Source organism: Falco cherrug, chromosome 13 (assembly GCF_023634085.1).
Source record: "Falco cherrug isolate bFalChe1 chromosome 13, bFalChe1.pri, whole genome shotgun sequence".
NCBI lineage: Eukaryota > Metazoa > Chordata > Aves > Falconiformes > Falconidae > Falco > Falco cherrug.
This window is the reverse complement of record NC_073709.1, coordinates 26550546-26574139: the sequence shown is the minus strand read 5'-3', so window position 1 is coordinate 26574139 and position 23594 is coordinate 26550546. Positions and strand designations below refer to the sequence as shown.

At 34.6% G+C, this 23594-nt stretch overlaps 1 protein-coding gene across 4 annotated transcripts in view; it reads right to left on the bottom strand.

The window, feature by feature from the left end:
- The window catches only part of SPATA17 (spermatogenesis associated 17), a 90952-nt gene that overhangs the window by 61883 nt on the left and 5475 nt on the right, over positions 1 to 23594 (bottom strand). For 2 of the 4 annotated variants that reach the window (XM_005432806.3, XM_055725632.1), the window contains 3 exons: positions 23217 to 23298; positions 17317 to 17367; positions 11686 to 11789 (listed from right to left, as the gene is read on the bottom strand). In XM_005432806.3, the coding sequence (XP_005432863.2) occupies positions 11686 to 11789; positions 17317 to 17367; positions 23217 to 23298 (237 nt within the window). The remainder of the gene's footprint in view (positions 1 to 11685; positions 11790 to 17316; positions 17368 to 23216; positions 23299 to 23594) is intronic. The other 2 variants (XM_055725631.1, XM_055725633.1) reach the window with 1 other exon arrangement.

The window sequence follows — 23594 nt, the reverse complement described above, 5'->3', positions numbered from 1 at the left end:
TTCAATAACAACTCATACAGTGTATTTACTCACATCTATTTAAAAACTACTTTTTTGGTAATATATAATATTTTCAAATTTTTCCATTTTCTGGATATATGCAACTTATTGGTCAAAACATTTTTCCTTTGTGTGTATAATTCCTTAAAATGAATTTACTTGATACTCCATTTGCAGCACAGAATTCTGTGAAGTTAAAAATATTTTTTGTAAAAAGCCCAATTTAAATGATGTTTTGTTACTTAACTATTTTGATTTCATTAAACTGCAAAACCCACCCTTTACGGATGTGCATAAGAGTAACTACAACACCGAAGCTTCTGTTGACTGAGGAACTGGATGCAAGTACAGTGGTTCAAGATTATTTATGCTCAGGTCTATACTAGTAAAGCTGACCATAGCAGGAAAAATATTTTTACTCCATGTCTGTTTGCTATTTACACCTCCATGGAAAATCAGCCTTACTGATTAGCTTAAACAGTGAAATTAGTATTTGTGGTAACAAAGCTGATCTGGCCCAGAACGGATAACAGAGCCCTAACACAAATTATGCTGATAGCAATTTAGCAGCAGTGATCATTTCTAGCACAGTGTCACTGCTAAGCTGCTCGGACAGCAGTCCTGTTCTTAATTTTTCCAGCAACATATAAAGAGGATGTCTACCACGGCCAAATACCATTGAAAGTTTTCTAGTGAATGTCATGTAAAGTATCTGTTATCTTTTGGCACTGCAATTCCCAGAAGACTATATATGCTACCATCTGCGCAGTAATAACTAGAGGAAAGCACACTGCTATGTTTTGCTACAGTTAAGCTGTTCCCAGTACTAGAATGAGCTCATTTAAGCTAACTGTTATCTCTCTGCTGCAGTGCAGGACAATGTAGACATATCTGTATTCCTTTTACTTTAATATATGGTACTTGGCAACATTTACAATATTCAACATTATGTGATTTAGAAAGCAAACATGACATTATAACTTCTAAAGGTCATCAGCTAAGTTGATTTTCCTTCTCAGGGTGTTATGAAACAGTTTGACTGAGACCTACTCCCTAACTCACATTTTTCACTTACTTTCATGTAAAAGTCTGCATATGTTTCCAAATAAAATGGTATGCTTCGTCCACATTAATCAGGTTTTACAATGGCAAGGCAGGCAGAGTTTTTATGTATTGACCCATTACGTATAGCTGAGCACTAATGCCAAATCTCACAACTTCGTAGTAATTTTCACGGTACCTGATGGTTTTCTCAAATTCTGTATTCATGGAATGGTGTTACCACTTGAGCGTCTATGATGTCATTTTTAATGAAGCATAAAACATTATGAAAGACACAGCAAATTAGTACATCTTTTATATAGCAAATGCAATTATTTTGGGAGAGATCTGACGCATTTTTAAATACTGCAGTGCTACTTGTAAGTATGTGATTTCACAGAAGTGGCTAATTGCCAAACTAAAATTATCAACTAGATCCCAATTTTCAGAAGTGCTAGGAAATCTTATCTCTTACTGTCTTGAAAACTTTGAAGGCATCAATAACCCAAAAAAATCAGGCTTTTTTTAGGATGGCATGCAAGAAATTACACTCAGAATTAAAGTTTATTCTCTGAAATTTGGGTTCTACCGTATAAACCAGGCTACATTAAATTATAGATTTAGGTATCCAATTCTTCATGCCTAAGGAATACATCCAACATTTAGATTCTATTGCCTACACCTGAGCATTTAACTTTCTGATTTGAGTACTAGATCCCTTCTTGAGTAGCCAAGCACAATGCTAGATGGTGGAGAGGCTGCCCACCCCCAAATACAAGTAAGCTTATGAGTGCTGCATCATTTTGTGTGTCATGTAAGCTGAAAGATCAAAACATTTGCAATCAGCTAGTTAATTGGACAAGAATAGCCTGCTTGAGGAAAAGAGGTGGCAGATGTTGCTTTCTTGAAATACTTTGTTGTGTGGATTCGGTTTGAAGGCAGTAGGAACTATGAAGTTCAAGGTAAAACATTGTGATTTAGCCTCACTGTCAAGGATAAACAACTTAATGCATTCATGTAATTATCCCTACAAGGTGAAGAGTCTGAAGAATTTCAAAAGGGGATAATAATAAGTAAAAGTTGTGCACTGCTTTAAAAAAATCATGCACGCAGTATGGGGGACTATAGCTTTTAAAGGGGTTATTCCTAGTAGCATTCAGAGAGATGAAGCTTTTTTTATGATACTGTGATGAAAAGGTATATAAATCAATGCATAAACTGACAACACATTAGAAGGAATTATTTTTTTTTTAATTTCTTACACACCTTAACTGTGTGGAGTTCTGATGCTGACAGTATTTTAAAAGATGATTGAAAGTGTCCAAAATGGTCACTAAAATTATTTTAAGCAGAGAGACATCTTGCAATGACCTCCATTGCTTAAGTTTGGTACAACGAAAACTAAAAGATAGCTAGATTCATGTATGGATTCTGAATAATAAAGGAGTTTTCAGTCTAGCAGAGGAGGACATAACAAGAAGCAACGGTTCAAAGATAAAATGAAACTATTTCAATGGGGAAATATGGGACATACTTTGAACACCAAAGGTAATTAACTCCTATAGTAGAATAAAAAGGGTATTTTCTATCTTTTTATGTTCTTAAATCAAGACTAGGTTGTTCAGCCAAAATTTAATTGGCTTTTTACAGATATTGTTATATCTGTAATTTTTTATTGATAAATATTATATCGGTGATAGATCTGAAGTCAGACTAGACCATCTGATTCAGAATAACATTATTTTGAGTATCATAGAACAAAAAAAACAACACTGTTTTTTTCATTCCTCATTACTCTTCTAGACTGTAAAAATAGAAGACAATTAGTTTTTCCATTCTCTTCTCTGAGTCAGTAATTAAGAGAACTAACTCGTCTTAGATAACAGAAGGGTCTATTTATAATGGTCTAGAAAGTTAAAAAAATAATTAAATGGGACTATGAGTTCTTTCTTATTCTTAAACCCCTTTTTTTCATTTCAGACATTTTTCTTTTAAAACAAAAAGAGAAGTGGTTATGAGAGACTGTGTGATGCTTTGCATCTCATGCAATTCCATGACACTTCATGGGATATTACAAGATACATCAATATAAAGGGAAGGACCATAACTTTCCACCATTAAAAAATCTGAAATGTCAAGGAAAGATCAATAAGCCTTCAAATACTCAAGTCAAAAATCAGATCATGAACTTGCAAAAATGCAAGGCATATATACCACACTTCTAATAACAAAACACAACAGTAGTGCGGCTCTTTTTAAAGATCTTCACCACTGTAGTCGCTATTTCTCCCTCATAAATGGGAAATGAGAAAGGCAGTCTAGCCTCAAAAGACTTCCATTAGATAAGGCAGTGCCAAAGAACACTTACTTAGTTTGGTTTGCCTTAAGATTCCTGCTGTCTCTGAGCATTTTGCTAAACTGAGGTAAGCTACTTACTTAATAAGGAGTTACAAAGTGTGTGAGCAGCTAATGGCAATTTTCTAGTTGCACTCAAACACTGTATCTTACATTATGATAAAAACCCCTTGTGTTAAATCAAACGGACTGTTGTGCATTAATTCAAAAAAATTTGACACATGTATTTTGATTTTCTTTTGTTTCTTTGGAGAACTCAAGAATAGGCAACATTCCAGCACATTCTGGAAAAACTGCATGTGTAAATTAAGTACTCACTGATGTGTCTGCAGATATACCCACATATGAGCTGGAATATTTGGATAGTATAGAGCAAGCTTAGTTACATAATCGTTTGTATACAAATTGCTTCTACAAATAAAAGAAATATCTAATCTTCTAATGTAACACATAAATTTGTGCATTGAAATTTTATGCTTCATTATTAAACTGAAAATTGCACACCAAAAAGAACTATCACCTCGTTTTAATGACAAAAGAACTGCTTTAAGTGAGTTGAATAAATGGCACATAAAATTTGTCATAATTCTAATGACCTAAACAGCTGAAATGACTGGTTCTCCAAAAGGCACATGAAAAATATTTATATAGTTTTTCATGAGTCTTTAGTCTTCAAGTGCTACAGCTCTTCCTTGATAACCTAGTATAGCCTGTATATAGATGGCCTGTCATGTCTCTACAATTAGATAAAACAGAACTGCTATAATGTAATCAGTTACAACCTGAAAATTATATTTTGAAAATCAGGTTTATTAATATGTAATCTTTAGGTAATCATATTTATCCTCCTAATTTACACAATATTTATGATACTCTACATGTCCTTGAAATAGGGAACAGGGACACTACACTATGAAAAAGTGGCCTAGCTGCTGGAGTTCATAAATTTTGTTCAGCTTTGGATGAGTTCAAAGAATTGCCATGTAAGAAAAGCCTTACAGAGGGAATTTATCTGATTATGGCAGTAATAATTACCCAGCTGTTTATTGCAGATAGAGAAATAATTCATGTAGGCAATAGGCCGTGGTGGCAATGACACTCTGCATTTAGTAAATATGCAAACTGTTCACTTCTAATTAACCAAGCTAGAGGATGCCCTTATTAAATGTATAAACTAAAAGTGCCTTCCTGACAAGTGATGAATTGTTACATTGCACAAACTCTTGCCACAGAATTACTGGAGTGAACTTGGGGCTTAACTTCATTAAGAGATCTTGTGGGATAGTTAAATGAGGATGGACAGCATAACAAGACCTACCTGACAGTCAATGATATGTTAGGGCTTAACGGAACTGTACCGCTTCCCCTTTTCTACTTATTTCACAGTGAAGATCCTGCTTCAGACAAAATATAAGACTGTGAAATCTGTCTATATAAGACAATATATAATGCTAAGATTAGTTAGTCTTTATCTGCAGAAAAAAAATTTATTAGCTGTCAATAATTCTAACTGACCTATTTAAAAATAAAAAATCTATTCAGACACTACAGTGCCTTCAAAGCTCACAGGTATAACTGTTTTTATATATAGATATAGATATAGATATATATAATGCTATGTTGTCACACCTGTTCTATTCCACCTTCACCAAAAGTAATCAGCTACACCAGGCTATTTTGTTCAATGAGGGAATGCAAGGATCTCAAATTTCTTTCTACTCACTCAGATTAAAAATTTTCCTTTGGATACCAGTAAAATAAAGCATAATGTTTAAACAGTTACTCCTAATGGTGTGTTTAGTGCTATACAAAAATACATGAGAAAATACAGCCTTCGATCTTTAAAGATTACAATCTAATCAGTTACTTATTTTAAATATGATATTCATGTGTATCTGCAAAAGTTGTTCTACATTACACAGAGCTAGCTGAAAACATGGCCAAGATTGTTTTCACCACTTGCTCAAGACAGACATGTATAGAAAGAATAAAGCACTTGAGGTATGTCTAGCTGAATCTGCATTGGAAATTCAGCTTACTGTGTAATCGTAACGGTTCCTACCTTAGCCTCACTGCATTCAGAAAGTGCTTTCCTATGGAGTTAAAACAGGGTATTGCCTGCTTTATAGCTTTACCCAATCCATTACAATTTCATGGACAAACTAAAAAGACAAAAAGTCCATCTAAAATGTCTTGGTTTGTAAAATTCATTATTAAAAGCCTACAGGTATATAAGCATATATGCCGTATACAAGCATATATGTAAATGAAACTGTATTAATATGTAGGAAAAGACCTAAAAATGGACTGACTTGTCAAAGAGGGTTTTTATGCTCGGAACATGTGAAGAAAGCTGGATTTATGGACAACATGTTTAAGAAGGAACAACCATCACAAAATACATAACTGTAGGGAATATTTTAACCAGATGTGAATCCCTTTAAGCTGGTCTAACTCCCACTTAATATGACCATCTTAATATTGTTCAGTGGGAACTAGGTCAAATCACAGAGAAGAATGAAATAATGCGTTTTTTAAGTCTTACTCATCCTAACAACATCACGTTTGGAGCTATGGAAGTACTCTGGGATCCTCAGTGGATTACAGCTCTGTTTCCTACAAGATCCAGCAGTTATATCTAAACTCCTCTGGAAAAGGCACAGATGTGTCAGATTATGTGCCCTACCACTCAAAATTTAAATAAAAGAAAGCATATTTGGCACTTGCTTCTATTTCTGTCGCTCCCAAAGAAAGCCAACAGGATAAGTTTACATTCAGAAAATTCTAATTACAGGTAAATAAGTTAAAAAGCTTAATGTATTTCCTCTAGATATCTTTGAAGACAAGGAAAAGAAGATGGTTGAAGATAAATTAGTTAATTAAACATCAAGTGAAAGACAACATTACAAAAATGAGGGTTTTATTGTTGCAAGAATTCCAAGGAGCTGTCTGAAAGGATTTGGCACTAATTGAAAATAGACTACAGAATCAATTGCTTCTGCAGTCAATGAGGAGGAACATTTTAATTGAATTATAAGACAATATATACATTCTTCAAAACACTTTGACACTTGAGAAAATGGCCAGCACCTGGACTTATCTTTACCAGAAAGGAACAGAGAGATGGAGGCTGAGAAAGTTCTCCTCATATTACTATGACAACAGATGATTAATTTCAAGACCTCTTCATGGAAAACAGCAATACCTCAGAAGCTTTAAGAAGCAAAGTACTTCTGGTAAAAGTAAATAGACCTTAGTATTGCTCTAGTAATTAAGAATAAGCTACATACTTTTACTTTTTTCAGTACTACATGCTCGGGCATATTTGCAGAAAAGCTAAACACTGGATTAGATCACCAGCAACATGTAACAGTACTGTATTTCACTGTTCATTAAGATTATAAAAAACCAGACTGCACAAAGGCATTGTGAATGTACATATTGCCTAGGAAGTGATTTTATCACTTTGCATTTTCTATTTCCCTGACATTTCTTAAAGACCAAAAAGCTTTAATGATGACTGTGATACTAAACCTGCTGATGGAACTTGGATTAAAGTCACACTCTTCAGGGCCACTCACTACTAAAGCCAACAACAATGGAAAAAAGAATTTGGCATCAATCTTTTAAGTGTGTGAGATTCATGATTTATGATCATAACAGTATTTATGCACACTATGATGCTTGCTAAAGCTAGACTCAGGTCATAGTTTGCTACCTTTAAGTCAGTGTGTGTTCATTAACCAAGAAAGCTGCCTGGATTGCACAACAACCCCAATACCAGTACTTCGCCACTGCTTTCTTGGCTTTCTGGTACTGCTGTCTTACTGAGTTCTGCACCTAGGGAAAAATTTAAATGGTGCCATTCATCAATAAAAGGAGCACTACATCCCAAAATCTTATCTCCACTTGCACACCTGACATACAGCAAAGTTGCTTTACTGTAGTTTAAAGGCCAGCCTGTAGATAACCTTAGTCAAAGAACCGCAAGTTAATCACACAGTTGGGCAACTGACATCATCCATAAATTCTTCTGATATAATGGCACCAGCATGCTAATTTATGTGAAGTGATGTCCATTTGCTTATCATGGATTAGAAACTGTTTCACATAAAACAAAATTCTAATGCATCATATGGAGTTATAGCCTATGCTAATTGCTTTTGGCATATTTCCCCTTGTAACCATTCTGCCAGCTCTTACAGATGTTAAAGGCAGCTTTAAGAATGTTTCAAAACAAGATATTTCCCCTTAAAATTAAATACGCTAACTTCACTGAAAAGTAATGGAAATTATTTTAACACATGCATTTATATAAACAAGCACCCAACAAATCCATACTAAGAATACAGTGTGGGGGGGTATTTATTCTAATACAAATGGATGTTATAGAAGAAGTTTTATTACTAAAATCTAAATAACACAATTTTGTAAAATAAATATTTAAAAACAGGTTTCCTACTTGGTTGGTTTAGAACTTCCTAAATCTTGTAGGAAAACCAGAATTCAGGACTAATGAACCCATTTCACCATTACACTGAGGCTAAACTGTACAAATGTCAAGAAAAATCTGAGTATGTCCTTATGTAGATGGAGTTCAGGGTTCAAAGTCATTCTGCGGACATCTGTCTAGGGATTCTTTGAATCACTTCTCAACTTAACTACTATAGACTCTACAGGGGACACCAGCAGACGCCACACCTGTTGGTTCTGTAGCAGTGGGAGGTAACGGGAATGCTGGAGGAAAGCCCACACGCTCTTCAGTCAGTCTGGGAGCTAAACTGACAGTTCATACAAAAACAGTGCCATAAGTTAGGATAAGAAGTCTGCTAAGTGAGTGGAAACTCACACATAACATGACTATTATTATTTAATTATATTTTAGGTCAATTTCTGTTAAATCAATTTCTGTTAAACTTAATTACATCCCTCTATGGCTTTAAACTGGGGCAGCTTCTATTAAGTTTACTTTCTCCTGGGGTTTTCACAGTAAAGCAAATGATAAAGGTCTGGCTACTAAATGAGGGCAGCTATTAAATAAGGACGGCTTGTATTAAAGCTGAATGGTAAAGATGTGGCTACTGGTTAAGAAAACCCCTTAGTAAGGGATGTGTCTTGTATTTAAGAAAAATAGGGTGAATGAGGAGAGAGCGGGAAACAAACTATGTTCAATAACTCCTACAACATACTCATAAGAAACTAACAGAATGACCAAAGTTTCATGGCAATTTCCTTTGAAGTTTCTCTTAGAAACAGGTGAGTGGTAATTTGATAGCTCCTTAATGAAAGGGAAGAAAATACAGCACAACTCCCAATTCTGGAGACCAAGAGGTAAAAACATATCTCAGAAGGACCTGCAATGTGATTTGAAGTAGTTGATAAATAAAAAATCTGTCAGCATTATTCTAGAAGGTAATACTGAGAACCATACATACCCTACACAGAATTACATCATAATTCCAGAAAGAATACAATTTAAATAAACTTTTGAAATTATAAACTTCTAGTGTGTATTTTGTTGGGGGGGTGGTTGTGGTTTTTTGGAGGGTGGGGTGTTATACCACCCTGGAGTTCCTCAAAGCAGTTTCTGTTTTACTGTGGTTGTATTGCCATTTGTGAACAAAATTGGTTCTTTACTAAAACTGACACTGCATTAATGCATATATTCTGATGAATACAGCTGTAAGAAAAATAAGAAAAAAATGTATTACTTCATGTATCATGTTGCATTGTTTCATGGTGTTCTAGATTGTGAAACAAAGCCAGACGAATCTGAGTGCACAAGTATATTAGTGGCTCTGTCCACTAACATGCAAATTTCCATAGTGCTGATGCTGGAATAAAACCCAGCATCTCATAAATGCACTCTATTCAGGCAATTCCTGGTGTTTTTTACAATGCACAATTGCAATAATTTCATACATGTAAAAATGTTTATGGACAATGAGCTTGTATACTCCCACATTTGATGTCATGGCTGATGAAAATATAGAGAGAATCTCTCCTCCACCTTGTTCACTATTCCTATAAAGAAACACAATAAGCCACCTTGGGGCCAAAGTAGTTGGCAGCAACTTAGCCCAATGATAGGAAAAATCTGTTTGGCTGAGGGTCTTCACCTGATCTTCACTAAACATCTGTTAGATTTCATGCGAAGAATGTTGAAGATAATATACATATTAGTTTTCAAACATACCCCAGTATAAAGAAATTACTACAGTGATTCTTGACTGCACTTGAGAACTGATGCCTTTTTAAAAATTAAATTATATGATCCATTTGACCAAATTTGCACAAAAACTAATTTTAAACTTTTTAAAATCCAAAACATGGAATTTTTCACCTGAAACACATACATTTCTGTGAACTCATGAAGACAGAACTCAAATTAGCAGAGTATCAATATATCAGTTGCCAGGTAAGAGCTCACACAGACACTTGGACACATTTTGATATACCTGAGTCATAGTGCTCACCTTACCTGTTAAAGAAAAACATCACAAAATTATTTCTTGATTAAATACCTACTTGATGCATAGGTTTAAAGTTTTTTAATGACCTGGAAACAATACCAGGGAATTTGATGAACATGGCAAAGTACTGAAAGGCAAATCATTTTTGTAGTCCTCCAAAGTTAGATGTACACAACAGAGATCTATTGTGGGTATGGGGAAATAAAATGCAAAGCTCTAATCAATTTCTGTTCAGTACAGCCGGAATACCACTTGCTATCTTCTTCTATTCACACACATCAAAAGTCAACCTAACTGACAAATTATGAGTCTTGTTGCAGGCTTAGTCAGGGAATGGAGAAGAGCAACAGAACTATTATGAACAGAGAAGCAGGTTGTGTTTCTGCAGTTTATCCAGTTATATTCATTTTAAATCAGAAAAGTTATGTCTTCATTTACTTTCCAAGATTTCATTTAGTCTTCCTAGAATTCTACCTTTTCAAGAAGAGCACATATTTCAAGTATTTCAGAACAAGAATGTGCTATACAAGAGATGACAGATTTTTTTAAGTTTGATTTTGCTGAGTGATGATCTAACTTTCTGCATAGAATATATTTAAATGAAAAGTAATGAGATACTAGAGGTAGGCGGTTATTAGCATGCTTCATTATATATGAAAATGTAATGCATGAGTTATAATGTTATGACAAAGAGAATGTAGCATCAGCTATAACTATGGAAAAACAATATAAACTAATAAGCAGCTTCCAAAGAAGTTGGCTAATTCTTCCCCCCACCCCACACCCCCTATAACTTGTACATGCTGGTTTTTTAACAGCCTCCTGGCTAAATTGTCTTTGCCATGTGATCTAGGTAAGACTTCCAGAAATACTTTTTCACTAGATTCCCTTATATTCCCACAGCTCAGAAAGCAAAGGTTTGTCTCAGGTTTTCTGAACAGCAAAAACTGCAAGGATTTTGTCCAACACCTTTCACTTGCAATGAGAAAGTAATGATCACGGTCACCCAGTATTCTGTGTTTCCAGTGTTATCTGAAGAAATAGTCATGGATCAGGACATCAAATGTGCTAGAGGGAAATAATTGCCTTTATTTTAGAGAGCTTCCAACTTAAGTACAGGGAAAGATAAGGGATGGATAGGAGAAATAGAGTAGGAACATAAATAATAAGTTATTTATAATAATATATATTTATGATAATATGTATTTTATATATTATTCAAATACATATCGTTTATTATATTTATAATAAAAAAAATAAAGCACCAACAGTTCTAGCCAGAATAACAGGCAAATGAATCTCTTCTGTAACTATGAAAAGAATCTGCTTCACTATATCCACATGAGTATCTCACAATTAATATTCATAGTAAGGCTCATGCATGTAATTTAGATCCAAATCTGCACTTTTTTTCATTGTCAATAATCAATTTTCAAAACAAACTATGAAAATAATTTTTTTTCAGCTTGTGTATACTGGGAAAAAAAATAATCTAGTTCAACAAGCCATATTTAGGGCATAATAATCTATGAGTTCTGAGCATAGGTGAAGAGCCAAAATCAGTTTTATTAAACTGGTATGCACTCACAGAGTACATCTAATTAATTCAAAGAAATCATTCTGAACTTGAAACAGTGTAAATGAGAACAGAATGTGGCACAATGTGCACAGACCTAGGATAAAAAGAATAATGATTAATATATATACTCGATCATAGAGGGGAATTACACTCAAATAGTTTAGTTGGTGCCATAAACATTTTACAAATAAAAGCAGAGGAAATTAATGCTTTACCACATGGAGTTTTTATCCTTACCTGATAATCTCGTTATTCACAGAAATGGCTTCCAGGTATTTCTTCAGTGCATAATAATTATGGATATACTTCCGAACATAATAGCCTCGCCATCTTTTCTGAATCTAGAGGAAATAAATATTTGCTTAGTATATTTCAAATCAAAAGTTTGGATGCATATCAAGTATCTGTTGTATTTCCCAAATAATATGGTTTCCTTAAAAGTCTTATAAAGTAGAAGCACCAATATGTTTCACAGAAAAAGTGAGGGTAGGACAACATATTGTAGTTAAATGGTGATATGAATTTACTATTAATTGCTAAAATTAAAAAAAAATAATATCAAGTTTTAAACCACTGGTTATATTGTGGTGTGACAATGAAAAGAAATGTCTGCTGCTGCCAGTGGCATTGCTCCGTGTAAGAATGGTAAAAAAGCAGACAAGAGAATTGGTGCCTTTTCTCAGGTACAACATGCGTTCCCTACTGAGTCACCACCTCGCCAGTATCTTCTGTCACACGCTACCTTTGTGCTGTGGATACAAGTTAAACTGAATAGAAGCCTTCTCAGTAAGTGAACTTCTCAGGCTTTCTGGAACCATCATTTACCAATTGCAGTCCTTTCATCTGCAATCTAAGTGATGCATCTTTATTTGTTGCATGTTAATTATAATCTCACAAAATACTATTCCTCCTGCATAACAGATAAAAGCTTAAACTGGAAAACGAAACCTCTTTATCTGTAGCTAGTCCTAAAGTTGCATTAAGAACAGAAATCAGGTAGCAGCCTCCACCAGAAAGAATTCATATTCTGGTGCACTTTAAAAGGCATCGGTTGGGGGAAAAAAAAGAGAGAGAGGGGAAAAAAAGACTTAGTCTAGCTCAACTTTCCCCCAAAATTTATTTCAACAAAACCACTTACACCTTCTCTGATACTTAACATTTCTAATCATGATGTTGCTGACATGATTACAGGTTTACTGGCTATCTGTTTTGTGGGAAGGGAAAGTAAGTACTAATTAGGCAAAAATTTATCAGTACTGCCCCTTTGTTAGCCAGATCTATCCCTATGCCACGACATGTACAGGTGAAAGATGCAACTTGCTCTGTTCAGTCATGCTGAGGGCTGCTCTCACTCCGCATTTTCTTTCCTGTAAGAGGTCAGTGTATTCTAGATCAATACATCTGAAAAATAGATTAATGATTTTTTTCCTCTGGTCTCAGGGTCTAGATCCTCTTCTTTAGATTCTTCCAACCTTGAACTTACTTATCTTCCTGCAAAAATATTCTTTACTTCCTTCCTTTCATTTTGTCTCCCTTTCTTTTAAATACATTTCTATATTAATCTCTTCCAGTCTGCATTACCTTCAGTCCTGCTCCAACGTCCATCTTTTTAACCTTTACAGCTTTGAAATCTTAAGAGACATAACAGCTGAAAGGCAGAATCCACATTAAAAAAGCAAGACGACTGAGGTCTTATGATCCAGAAACATCTCCAAAGTGAGAAGCTACTACCTTTCACTAAGTGCATTGAAGAGAAGAATGTTGTAATTTGCCAAGAGCCCTCCTTTTCCTGTGGGCCTCTGCCCACTGGACTTTTCAACTTAGCTCTTCAGTGTATCTAAAGGGAATGTTTTTCTTTTTTTTTTTCCTTTACACCAATGCTTCTCTTTCCAGAACCAAGGGATGACTTGGTAAATGGAGTGCAATCCATGTGTTTGTGGTGTTGGCTTTTTTATTACCCTCTCTTATTCCAAAGAAACATTTAAAAAAAGAAAAGAGTGCAATGGTTTGTGGTGTTTGATTCAGGAAGAAGGCAAGGAAAAAAAAGCTGCCCGTTGCCCACACTGTCAATCAACCTTTGCACGCTGTGACTTCAGAGTCTGTATCATCAAGTCTTGGGAGTAAGAGTCTTCAGTAACAGGCAAAATTCTCTCTAGTCATTCCAGTTCCCCTGCAGTTCACTTCTGAACCGCTGTCTGTGATAACTGTCAACAGTTATTGCAATTTTTCCATCTCCTGCTGTTTCCTGAGCGGAAAAGAGTGATGCGCTAGAGCTAACTATAAGAAGACTAATGAACGTAGTGTCGCATGGTTTCACACTTTGTCTTTGGTACCATTTTGCAACCACAAAATCCAAGACACTATTCCTTAAAGTTAAAACTAGTGTTTGGTCTCAACTGATGGCACTTTGTGGTAGAGTTGTGGTTATCTCTTTACGTGAGATTTAACAAGAGAATAAGTACCACAGGGAAGTTTTCAATAAGTCTTTGAGTAATGTGTCACCAAGAAAATAAAATGATGCACTAAAGCTATTAGGAATAAGAGGATATTACCTTCTAGTGTTAACACATTCTTCTGTTTCCCCTTTGTGCATCACCATGTATCTTCCTCTCTTCTCAAATAAGGCTCAAAATTAATTTTAAGTTGGCATTTTCTTTTACGTGTTGTGTTGTTTATTTTGGGTGGGTTTTTTGAATAAAAAGGATTTTGGACATGTATACATCGTTATAATATGTATAAATAATAGCTAAGTGAGCAGCTGAACATGGGAACAAGAAAGGTTAAGCACTAGACATGATTCTTTGCACTAGGTTATAGTAAATTTCATATTCTTTGCAACTCCACTTTCTCACACACAAGCTTATTGGGTTAAAAAGGGATAGAGAAAGAGCAAAGAACGAGTATTCTTCAGAGATCTGGGATTAAGCAAAATCTTTTGCATGTGAATAAGGATCTTAGCTTTGTTTTTCTGTTTGGCTTCAAAATTTCCCAACAAGAGCAACTTGGCTCCCATATAGCTGTGTGCTCATTAATGCAGGATTACGGTCCCTTTGAAACTCTTTCTGACAGTCTTCACCTCAGTTATAAATGTAGACTAGATATTTCTAGGTTAAAGGATCAAAACTCAAACTGAAAGACAAAAGACTCAAATTGTAAAAAGCTATAATTATCTCCAATGGGCTAGGAGTACCAATTAAATGCCACATTCTACCTTTATTTACACCACTTTCTGTTCAGAATGACCTCACTGATTACAACTGAATGAAACATAAGTAAGAAAAACTGCATTATGTCTCAAATTAGTTTATGCTAGATTACTGCTTCCCTCATACCGAATGTCAGAGATCACAAAACTGAAGACTAATCTTCTTGGAAAAGAACATTTTACACAAAGCTTCTGATGACGTTCCTATTTTCAATGTGAAAGTTCTGAATATTTGCTTTTATAAGGAAGTACAATGTAGTATGACTATATTTCTTCTTAATTCCAAGGTGATTGTTTAAAAAATTCTTGAAAAAAGAGAGACAAGTGTGTATGCCCTTCAAAGTAATTAGCAAGTTTCAACAGTGATTGGTACAAAACAATTATTGTCATTGATCAGCACTGAACAGATAATTTTAAACAAAGTCATTGTGTGCTCAGCAGATTACAGCTTGTTAACGGGCAAGTTCTAAATGACCTCTTAAGCTAGTCAAATCAATGATGCATATTCCTCATTAAGTAACATCAAAATGTAAGTGGTCTTATAAATAATGTTTATTTTAAGCACTAAAACAAATGGCAAAACCTTGATATATCAAAAGCCATCTGCTCATGGAAATATTTTTTTCCATAGGATTACTTTTGCTGCTGAAAATTTATAGCAACTTTAAATCTTTTAAGGGAGAGAATCATATTCTGACCTAGTACTCAAAACTGAAATTGATTAAAACAAGTAATCTGATTTAATTTTAAAAGGTGAAACTGATAGTTCTGGTTACAACTAAACACAAACCAGGCAGGCAGAGATGTAGACCGGCTTCAAAAGTACGAGCATGTCTATGCCTTCAGCGTTACTTGAATTGCCAAAATTGAAAGTGCCTTTCTTATCACTGAATATAAACTGCAATTGTAATGATACTATGAGGCAAAACCAATGATTAAGTAGAAAATCATACACAGTTATTATTATATTTTCAGAACACTGAAGATTATTAATCATGAATCAAGCTCGCAATGGGTGAATATGAGGCACAGGTGGCTTAGGAAACCTAAAGTGTAGCCACATTATCTTCTGTGCAGAAACTCAACAGGCCTAATCGTCTGTTGTCCTGGATCTTGGTTAGTTCTTCGAACAACAGATGAAAGCAAAAAAAAAAAACACTCAGTGTTTCAGAATGGTAGCATCTTAAATCTGCTCTGCAGGTATGGGTGCACAAGATTTTGATAGAGGAAAATCAGATTCTGACATTTGCAACTAAAGAAAGATCTGTTCTATTGTTTCCTACTGATTTAAATTTCCATTAAAGAAAAGGACATGACTGAAAAAATGGTACTTTGAAGATTTATATCACCTAATGATTCAACATTATATTTCCATTACAAATGAATGGGAACACATTCAATTTCTTTTAAAAATGAAAGACCAAATGCAAAACTCCATTTGACTAGAATACATAATTACCTCTGAAATTTAGTCTTCAAATGCCTTCTAAAAGTACACAGCCAACTTTTAAGAGCTGGCTTGCATCTTGTGTTTTCTCACTCATTACAGCTCTATGAGTATACAGCATTTATCCCCTGTAGAATATTTTAAAACTAGCTAAGGAACAAACCGGGGGGGGGGGGGGAAGGAAAAAAGGTGCATTTCTGAGGAATTAGACTGCTGTTAAACACCTTCAGCTCTCTAACATGCACCAAAAGTAAGATTCTATTTTGTGCCTTTGAGAGAACCAGCACCAAGTCAAAAAACTGGTGGGAACACATCTCTTCAGTCTGGGTTATTCTGGAATGAGAAAGGTCATAAAATTAAAATCCATTCTGAGAATCTTCCTACTTTACAGGAGTTTCCTTGGGTTACTCTCCATCCCCACCACATTCCTATATTTGCTAGAATTCAAAAGGTAAGATGCCTTGCCTAAAATCATATAGGCCTTTAAAGTAAGGTAGGTCTATTCCAGAAAATAAAAGCATTAAGTAAGATAGAAAGATTTCATTCCAAGAATTATCTCATGTCCTTCCCATATTTGTTTCACGTATTTGTTTAAGTACAGTTCCAAGTTCAGGAAAGAAATGCTAATTTCTAGTTAAGTATATTTTGCACTTTTCCCCATAACAAACTTCATTTTATATATATTTATTAAGGTTCAAAGACTGTCTATACTCTTCTTCATCTAGCAAAATTCACTCATAATATCATCACTGAGATCAGTGCAGTTCCATCTCTATGTTTAGGCAATGAAATTGTCTTGTGCTTTCTGAGTAACTCTTCGGAGATTCAATATCTCAAATGTCATGCACTAACAAAAGAAAAAGCACAGCCACATCAACAAACATCAAAGCCCTATCATTTGTCAGAATTGTAAATAGATGTCTACATTTATAGGAATACTCACAGATAGAATGTTTGGGGGTTTTATCAGTATCACATATGGTAAGGTACAATGAACATTTAAATTGGGCAAGACACATGCCTTAAATTCAGCTACAGTTTTCAAATACAACCCAGACTACTGACTGTAACTTTAATTTTTAACTATGTACTATTTCCCGCTGTTGCCATCAGCATATCAATCAAGTGTATATTATTCTGGTTTGCTCATTTTATTAAAAGCAAATTCGGAGCACAATTGACTTTTCATTTGTTTAACAAGTGAAGAAATATTTACCCTGACAGCCATTTCATTGTAGAAATTCATCTTCATAATAAAATATGCTGTCTGTGAATCAAGGAAAAAAAAAGATGGCATATATTTCAGTTACACAAAGACAGTGCTCCTATTTTTACATATAAAAGATAAGAATCTTTATACATAATACATAATAAGAGTTCTAGGCTTAGAGAGAATAAAATCAAACTTTGTATTGAAGAGATAGGCTTCCTAATACATAATGCAGGCTTAACCAGAAAAATCTATGGTAGTCAAACTAGGAACTAATGGAGATATATGATCATAAAATGCTCTCCGCTGAGTTTGATAATCAATGGTGCTCTACTGAGAGTAGAATAACAAAGCAGAAATATTCACAAGTGGTGGTGACACGCAGTATTGTATGATTTATTCACTGGGGTTCTTTTAGCCAAAACTCACAGAAACATAAAAGGAATTCATATTTCAAGACGTCTGGTTTAATGAAAAATTCAAAGAAATGCTGTCTTCAGTCGAAATCGTTCAAGGATACGGATGCAGTGATGGAGCAAAATTGTGCCTTCCAACCATCTGTACTAAATGTTATGTACTTAGCTGCCTCCCGAGTAATCCTTGGGAATTTTGTTTCATTTAATATTCATTTTAACATCATAAAATCATAAATACAATGATACCATGTTACAGTGAATCCCCTGATATAGAAAACATTTCCTGTAGACCTGGTTTCCTTCCAATAAAGTAGAATTCCTCTCATAGTGAACGAATCCCCTATTATACTAAGCAATCACTTGGCAGCATAGGTTATTTTAATGGATACATCACTTTAAACTAAGCTTTCACATCTGTTCCGCCCTCTAATTACAAATGCAAAATGAACATAATTCACAATTGTATCATAAAAAGTAAAATATAAGTACTTTGAATGCAAGAGTATGTCCTTTATTTAGCACAACATGCAGCTTTTATGTGTTTCTCATGTTTTAGACACAAATCAAAGGCAAAAGTGCTTTCCCCTGATATAGTGATTTTCTCCCCCATGGCAAACAGGAATTCACTATAAAAGGGTTTCACTGTAATTAGTGTTATTTGAATTGCCTAGTCTGATCCAAAGCAAATTGTCTGTGGAGAGCAGCAGGACTGGATTATTTATCAACAGTCTGGGCAATTAAGAAACAGTTGGCTGCAATATGTTATTTACAAATGAACACAATGATGCTACTTCATTTTAAATTCTCTTTCTTCATTACATTAAGCAAGGCATAATTCCTGCAGTTTAATTAAGGTGCATTTAAAATGCTCACTTTAATATCATACCAATCTACTAATAATGGAAACAGTGGAAAAGATATTTCTTACGCGAAAGAAAAATGCAGGACTGTGAAATTTCAAAAAAGTTTCACGTATGAGTGTAGATGTACACACACACACACACACACACACACACGTACACACACACACACACACATATATATATATATATATATATATATATATATATATATGTGAGGGGATCTCTGCCCCAAAGGTATGAAATAGAATAAATACTGGACTTATCTCCCCTTTTTTATCAATAAATGTTTTCTGAGCGATACTAACTAGATAGCTAACACTGGAAGGAAATAATGGTTGCCAGACCTAAGTATATGCCTAAAGTGTCTGATTAAATTGATACAATTTTGCTTTGCAGCTCATCTTTTTTTTCTTTGGAATGGAATGTGAGAGCTGCCGCACCACCAGATAGACAAAGTACGTTTTTGATGGAAATTCTTAAACTTAAAAATGATCATCAGATTTCTGTCCATCAATGATTAAACTAAACAACCTTATACCTTTTTTTTTATTCTTCTCATATTTGAAGCCTGTGAGCACTGAAGTCTGAATCCATCCCATTTCACTGAAGAACCTAAATTGGAGACCTAACATCATTATGCTCTCTCTATCATCAATACTGAAAGACAGTGGGACCACTTTCCCTCCGAGCTTGGCAAAGTACTGAAGAGCTCTGTAATTGCATCTCTGCCTGCTCTTTACGAAGACCGTTGATGGCAACTAGGGCCCTAACCTGCAAACCTCACTTAGGTGTAAGGAATCCAGGCCTTACCCTACCACTACTTAACAAGGTCACTCCCAACAAAAAGGAAATTACACATTCCTGCTTTTACTCAACGTTGTTCTAAATTACAAGTCAGCCAAATGCAGAACTGGTCATATAACTGTCTTACAGCTTTATCCTTGTGGCAAAAGCCAAAGCCTGTGTCACCATCTAGGTTCTTTTGCAAATGGATTTGCCCTCTGTTTTCTAACCCTGCTTAGAATAATAGGTGCTAGTTCTGCTATTACAAGTGATGGAGAATGTGTTCATCGCTATTCACAAAAGCATAGCCATAATTTAGTGCTTCAATCCCAGTCTGTATTTAAGCGCTTTCCTAGTAAATGAAAGATTCTTTCCTGAACTGGGGCCTTCTTGTCCAGCAGACTCTTTTCTTAAGCTTATGTGGAATTTCCTGCATTTCAGCTTGTGCCCATTGCACTGCCTCTCATTTTTTCACTGGGTGCCAATTCCAAGGTTACGTGGCAAGGTGGACTCTCTGGGAAGAATTATCTTGCAATCTCACCCACATGCACCACCTCCAGTTCTGAACCATGAAGTCTTTGGATCTGCCACTGATGATGTTAATATACAGGTCTCTACTAGTTTACTTGTAAGTCTATGATTCCAAAATATATTTGAAGCCTTTTGTTTATAAACTGTTGTACTACTTTCTCCTTTTCTGTTTAAAAAACATGTTTGGGGATCTACAAATATGATCTGATCCTGATTGGCGTTCTCTTTTTCTTTAAACAGGTAATACAAAATGACAAATTCAAAGAAGAACCAGAAATTTGATTATGAGTAGAATGAAAGAAGGAACCAACACATGGTCTAAGTTGGGAACAGGCACCTTTGTTTTTTTTTTTAGGTAGAGCAAATAGGCATTTGCCCAATTCCTGTAGGACTGGGCCAATTTAAAACCAGTTACTAAGCTGAAGCTAAACTATTTAGGGTGGTGTCAAACTATAGCACACAAAACTATAGCACAGAAAATATTTGCTTTTTTCAACTGCACTTTCTTCCAAAGCGAGCTGAAAATACAGCCATCATGCATGCCGACTTCATATAACGACATGTAACAATTCCCTTTGCTTTAACAAGTGATTTCTTGAGTTTGAGAAATATTGTAAAAAGAAACAGTGATGTACAGTTTGCCTACTTTTTCTGGTGCTTGCCTGGTTTTAAAATTCATACTTTCCTGCATGTTATGCAAGACTTTAAGAACCCAGTACAACCAATGTAACTAAGCTATTAAGAAAACGATCAGAGTGCAGTTCTTAATTTTACTTTGAGATTAATATTAGGAAACAAAGCTTTATATCAAAGCACCTATATTTAGAATACAGGAAGGCACATAAGTTTAGTCATATAAACACCATCAATAGGGGTTTTTTAAATGTAATATATATTTTAACAATCAAAGGAAAAGGCACTAGAGGAGTAACAAATGAAATACTAGTAGTAATGCACATATGGACAGCCAATCTGATGAGCCTCAGCCTTTATTTTCCGCATCAGTACCACTCACATTTCACAATTTTGAATATAATCATTAAAATGATTTATTATCAAGTAATCATGGGTATTTTGTGCATATGCTTTGCCTTGTTTGCTGGCAGCAGATACCAATCCAATCATTATCAGCGGACAAATTTTAAAGTGACCAGTGTCAAATGTATCATTGTGTTTCATAATCAGGAATCATTACAACAGTTATTAGCAAGAGTTCAATGTAAACATTAACTGATCTTTAATTTAAAAGTTGCATTAAGCTACTGAGGAGATTTTTGTTTCTTTTTAAAATATGCCAAATTCAGCCATTGATAAGTAAAGATAGTATAACAATGAATATAGGAAATGAACTTGAACTTTATATTTAAGCCTACCCTAAAACATATAATACTGAATACAGCGGTCTGAAGGGAGAAAAAGGTGCCTTTTTGTCTGCTACTTCGTATGAGTTTGAGGTTAGCTTCCAACCCAGCTGTCCTATTTAGTCCTTTCCAGTCAAACAGACAGCAAGCACAAAATGAAGTATTTGAGGGAAAAAGGTGGCTTTCTGTGCTGATTGCTGTACAATTTGTAAGCTTGCTGATGAGATACTGTTTCTCTAGAGCCCTGACTAATATTGGATATGTACTGGAATCCAGAAGCTGGATGAATTCATGGTCCAATTTAGAATGTATTAAGCGTGGGCTTGCACAATTTTTTGTTCTGCATTTTTCCACAGACTTGAGAGTTGGCAAGGGCTTGTCAGTTATGTCTATTTGAAGAACTACATATGAACCAGGATTTATTGGTTAAAGCTTTTTTAAATTTTCTTTTTCAGAAATATATTTCAAGAATGAAAAGCTGAGGGTGTTTTATAATGCCATCTCAGCTTGGTTATTGCAGAAACCTGTGCGAATTTGAAAGACTGTCTCAAAATGGAACTGACAAAGTGTTTTTTAAGAGAGGGCAAAAGAAGAAAGAAGTAATAAAGCAAACAGGTAAAAGACCTCCAATTTCATAGATGCATACAACAATTGAGATTAGCAGGAGCCTCTGGAGCTCCAAACCAGTACTCAAAGCAGGGTCAATTACAGCAAGTTGTACAGGGCCTCATTCAGTTGAGTTTTGAATATCTCAAAGGTTGAAGACTCTACAAGAACAGCTTGCACTCTCCGTGCAAGCCATTACAGTATTTGATCACAGATTCTTTCTTTTAATTAGCAAATTTTAACATGCATTGACATCATGATGTCTTTCTTATTCTACAGAAGCATTTATAGATTAAACAAACCTTCCCTAAACTCAGGGACAATATTCAACTCAAGTCTCATTTTTTTAAAGCAGAACCCAATCCAACCATGCAGCTATCTGCCCTATATATAGAAAACCTAGTGTTTTAGAAGATAGATTGAAAAACATAGCCTGAAAGGATGACTCATAATTTATTATTTAAGCCAGGTAAGTTAGAAGAGATGAAATCTTTAATAAGATTACTGATAAATAAGGGGGGAAAATAGACAAGCTTTCAGGCACACAAGTCCTGCTACTAGAAAACATAGTTTAGCAGGAAATATGGACTTTAGCCTGTAATAAATGAGTTATTATGGCTCATTTTTTTGCTTTTTCTTGACTTGTCTGTTTTGACTGAAACACAATTTAACTTTAACAAAATAATAAAGAATAAGTGACTAACAAGTTCAAAATTATTGTAAAATATTAACATAAATTGATAAATTAGTGAAGTAAACTACATATTAAAAAATTAATTGTTTTATGTTAAAGGCAAATTAGTTTCTTTTTAATCTCCTAAACCTGTTAACAGAGGTATTAGCTTGTGGGCTATCATACACTTTTGCTATCTTCAAGTAAGTCAAGGGAATTAGATTGACTGTGATCTGCTGTGTGCCTTAAGGCAAAACCTCAAGTACTTCAAGGTTCATTAAGTAAGAAATTTAAACCACTAAAACATAGAACACCGATGTGTAGACACATTGGCTTCTTTTATTTTCAGAATTAAAAGTTCTGCCAGGAAAACAAGCATCTTGAAAAGCTCCAGTCCTGCAATTAGCATCATGTGGGCAGGCTTCTGCATGAGCAGATCTCATTGCTGGTTTGGGGACTAATACTCCAGAGCTGCAAACACTTAAACACTGACTTAACTTGACCATTATGAGTAGGCTTACTGAAATTAATGGTGCTTTTCATGATAGTAAAGTTAAGTATGTGTCTGTGTGTATAAAGGACCAAGTTTCAGCTTTTTAATTTCAAGATGAGTGAATGAATTGCTTCATATATATTTTATAAATAACCAAAACTTTAAAAAATAGTTTTCTACCTTCACCATTTTTCTGAAGTATCTTCTGCTTCGATAACCTCTCCACCACTTCTGTATAACAATTGTCATTTTTCTCAGATATCTAAAATAAAATACATTTAAAAATTTATTATTGAGACTTTACAATATAACTTTATTTTTTCCTAATATTAAAAATAATGTATAGTACATTATCCATACTTACTCCAAACAGATGGCCACTGCAGACTGTTTTATACATGTATGCACATATACATATGTACACACATACACACTTACAAACCAATATATACATATATTTATATAGACTCATATACTTTGCTTTTGGAAAAAACAGATTACTGCAAATTTACCTGTATACTATTTCAGTTATCATTACAAAAGTTTAATGAAAGGCTT